The sequence below is a fragment of the Perissodus microlepis genome, chromosome 9 (assembly GCF_051167445.1).
Source record: "Perissodus microlepis isolate ML-2025 ecotype Zambia chromosome 9, ASM5116744v1, whole genome shotgun sequence".
NCBI classification, from domain to species: Eukaryota; Metazoa; Chordata; class Actinopteri; order Cichliformes; family Cichlidae; genus Perissodus; species Perissodus microlepis.
The window spans coordinates 19582879-19586330 of record NC_140469.1 but is presented as its reverse complement, the minus strand read 5'-3'; the positions used below and the strand labels follow the sequence as shown (position 1 = coordinate 19586330).

Sequence of the window (3452 nt, the reverse complement as noted above, 5' to 3'; positions counted from 1 at the left end):
GGGTTGGGTTTGTTGTTGTTGTTGTTGTTGTTGTTTTTTAAATTCACATACACGTGTACCTGCCACTTTTATGACTGTTTTGTGCATTTCTTCCCTGTTACTTCAAGGACCTTTTAAAAAATATGTATTTTTTTTAGATTTTTGCCCAAGAAAATTAGAACTTTAATCGAGTTGTAACTTTTTTTGTTTTTAAATGAATTTTAACCTCCTCGCCTGTTCGCTCTTATTTTTATTCAATATTAGTTGCAGTTTGCCACTGTCGTAGATCTGCTGATAAAGGGTCTACAGTCATCGCTTAAAACTCTACAGCACTGACGTTTCTCCTGTGCGTGCCACGTCACAAGCCTGCGTCAGGCTCAACTGTAATTGTAAACAGTTAGCAGCAGTTTTAGCTAAACTTACATCCCAGCGTTCAGTTTGTCAGCTGCGGGGAGCTTTCAGTCGTCCCGGCAAGTTTTTAAAATCAGTAAGGGTAACAGTAGCTGTCAAGTGATGCTGTAAAATCTTTTTTTGAGGCTTTATTAGACGGCGTCAAGTTCCTGTCATAAAACTAATCCTAGCGTTGGAGCTAAATCAGCTAGTTGACTCTAAGATGCAAGTCTGCTTCGCACCAGTTCCCTCTTACTTCTTTGAAGCCTAAAGGTGCTTTGTGCTGAAATGGTGCTTTCCTTGGTGAGCCTTTGTGCCAAGGAGGTGGTTCGTGACCACAGCTCGTCGCATTCCTGGCTGAGGTGGATGCCCAAAGATCTGTACAGAGCACTGCTGGAGGCCGCCTTCTCCACCTGCAGACCGCTGGCTGTGGGAGAGCTGGTGCAGCGGTGGCCTGAGCTCACACTGCGGGTCGGAGGTCGGAGGAAACCGGGACAAACTGCGCCAAATCGACTCTGTATTCAGTCTATGTTGCTTGGTGTGGTTAGAGGACTGACAGACCACAGGTGAGTACTAGTAGTTTGAATCACGATGTCTAATATCAGCATTGTTTCTGGGAGTAACATATCAACTGTCATCTAGGTGTGCACTGGAAGTCTTGGACCTCTGTGGAGTGCAAGGAGATGAAGGAGGAGTGGGGGACCCGATGGGAGGCTGGTCTCTGACAGTAGCTCTTTGCACCATGGTCCTTAAGGCCAGAGTTAGGACAAGAAGGCCACAAAGGACACGAAGGGAACAGAAGAAAGAAAGAGACAAGGAGAGAAAACGGATCTCAGCTCTGGAAAGGGAGAGGGATTTAAAAAGAGAGAGGGGACAGAAGAAAAGAGATGGGGAACTAAACAGTAATGAGTCAACCAATGTTGGTGAGAGGACTGAATCTTCAGGGTCCGTGAGTGAAGAGGACCTAAGTAAAGGAGTCAGGAGGAGGATGGAGATGGAGAGGAAAAGAGAGAGGACAGTATTAGGGAGCAGTGAGAGAGAGGCTGAAGAAAAAGAGATGGATCGTGATGTGGTGGTGCATGTGAGAGCTGATCTTTTTGTTAATGGCCGCTCTTGGGAGCGTGTTCACTCGGCTCTGAGCACATCTGGACCTCTAAAGCTTCAGTGCAGATACCTGCGTGTGGAAGAGATTTCAGTGCCAAGTATCAGTATTCTGCTAGACCTGCTCCCCCGCAGAGGACTTCTGGGTGTCGACATACGCTACAGCAGCCTTGGGGTGGCTGGCTTGGCTGAACTGCTGCCTCTGCTCTCCACATTTCCTGCACTAAAATCCCTTCGCCTGCACTACTGTAACCTGGATTTTCGCAGAGTCCATCCCAGCCAGTCAGAGGCACTGGGGGAGCTGTCGCAGGGTCTGGCACGCCTGCAGGAACTGCGACACCTCAGCCTCACTGCACTGCGCCTGCCTGGTCAGCTCCGTGTGTTACTCAGGTATGGCCTGTTTACCTCATTACATTATTTTGCATTTAACCCATTGACAAACACAAAGTCAGGGATTTTTCAAAATGCCATTGGCTCTTTTCTAAATTTCATCACAGTTTAAAAACTAAACCTATAACTGATTAACTAAGTTGACCAGTTCAAGATCAGCATTTTGCCTATGTAATAAGTCACTATTTCAAAGCAAATGAGCAGACATCTTTAAAATAATGCTGTTAAAGCTAGAACACAAACAATGAAACCTAAAGTGTTTGATGAGGTGACATTATTTAAATGTTTTCTTCTATTGTCTGTTGATACAGCTCTCTGCCTCAGCCTCTGGAGATCTTGGAGCTCCCCTATTTGTCCCTGAGTCCAGCTGACTTTGCCTATCTGTCCTGCAGTCATCACACTTCCACGCTACAGCAGCTGGATCTAAGCGAAAACCGTCTGGATGAAAACACTCTGCCTTCCATTCGCCGCCTCCTCTCCCAGGCTTCGGGCAGCCTGCAGCACCTGTCTTTAAGCGGTTGTGGTCTGACTGATGGCCTGCTGGGGCTCTTGTTGCCCTCACTAGGAGGTTGCCGGGCCCTCAAGAGCTTGGCTTTGGCATTGAACCCGCTCTCCATGGCTGGTCTCATGGACTTGGTGAAGATGGCTGTAAGAATGCCCTCCCTACGACAGCTACTGTACCCCAACCCCCTGGAGGACTACCAGCCAGGCCTTCCCGACCTGCCCTCCAGTGCTCAGCTCTTAGACTGGCCTCTAGATGAAACCTCAGACATCAACCTGACCAGCAACAAGCTCAACAGGGTTCTGATCGACAATGGACGCTCTGACATCTTTCTGACCTGTGACTTGCTGAATTATGATAAAGACATGGTGGCATAAAGCAGAGATGCTTCTTAAGCTCATTCACCGACAAACAATAGCAATGTACAGAAGCCTTACAATCAAACTGTCACCTGAGAAATGGTTAGGTATTCTTTTTTAAAAAAAATTTAAATAGCCTTTTCCTTGTCACTTACTCTTATGGTAAATGTAATGCATTTAAGCTTTTACAGTCCAAAACAGGCAAATGAAGGTAGCAAGACATTACTCAGTAAAATACAGATATCCACCAAGGCCCAGTAATCTTTGTTAAGTGTCTGGGTTTGAGAGAAGGGATCGCATTGTTGCCACTCAGCCACTAATTTCTCTAAACAGATATGGACATAAAAATGCTGACTCTGTGGCAAGGGTCAAATTTTTTAGTAGCTTTCTGATCAGTGGCGTTTGACGAGTCTTTGATTCAGTGCAGGTAAAGAGTCCATGTAAACAGCAAAAGAGGGACTTTTTGAAATCTATTTGTTGTCAAACAAACGGCACACTTTTTGTTAATTAAAAAAAAAAAAAACAACAACATTTAGCTACAATCATAAACGATGACCAGCAGACTGAAATGGAAGTCTTTCCTCAGATATCTTCTGGTTACATCAGAAAATTGGATGTTGCCGCCTAAGTCAGCAGGTTAGCTGATGGTTTTCCAGATTTCTCAGCCACCAGATCAACAAGTGCAGGTCTTCAGATGAATTTCGCTCCTCTTGACTTTTGGTTGTTCTAAA

The 3452-nt window shown here is 45.6% G+C and overlaps 1 protein-coding gene across 1 annotated transcript; it reads left to right on the top strand.

Moving 5' to 3' along the window:
- The first annotated feature begins 277 nt into the window (after positions 1 to 277).
- LOC146380429 (leucine-rich repeat-containing protein 14) lies at positions 278 to 3250 on the top strand. The gene is made up of 3 exons (XM_084939490.1): positions 278 to 935; positions 1012 to 1860; positions 2172 to 3250. Exons 1-3 carry the CDS (start codon positions 658 to 660, stop codon positions 2737 to 2739), a joined length of 1695 nt encoding a protein of 564 aa, XP_084795616.1. The 5' UTR covers positions 278 to 657; the 3' UTR covers positions 2740 to 3250.
- Positions 3251 to 3452: the final 202 nt, after the last annotated feature.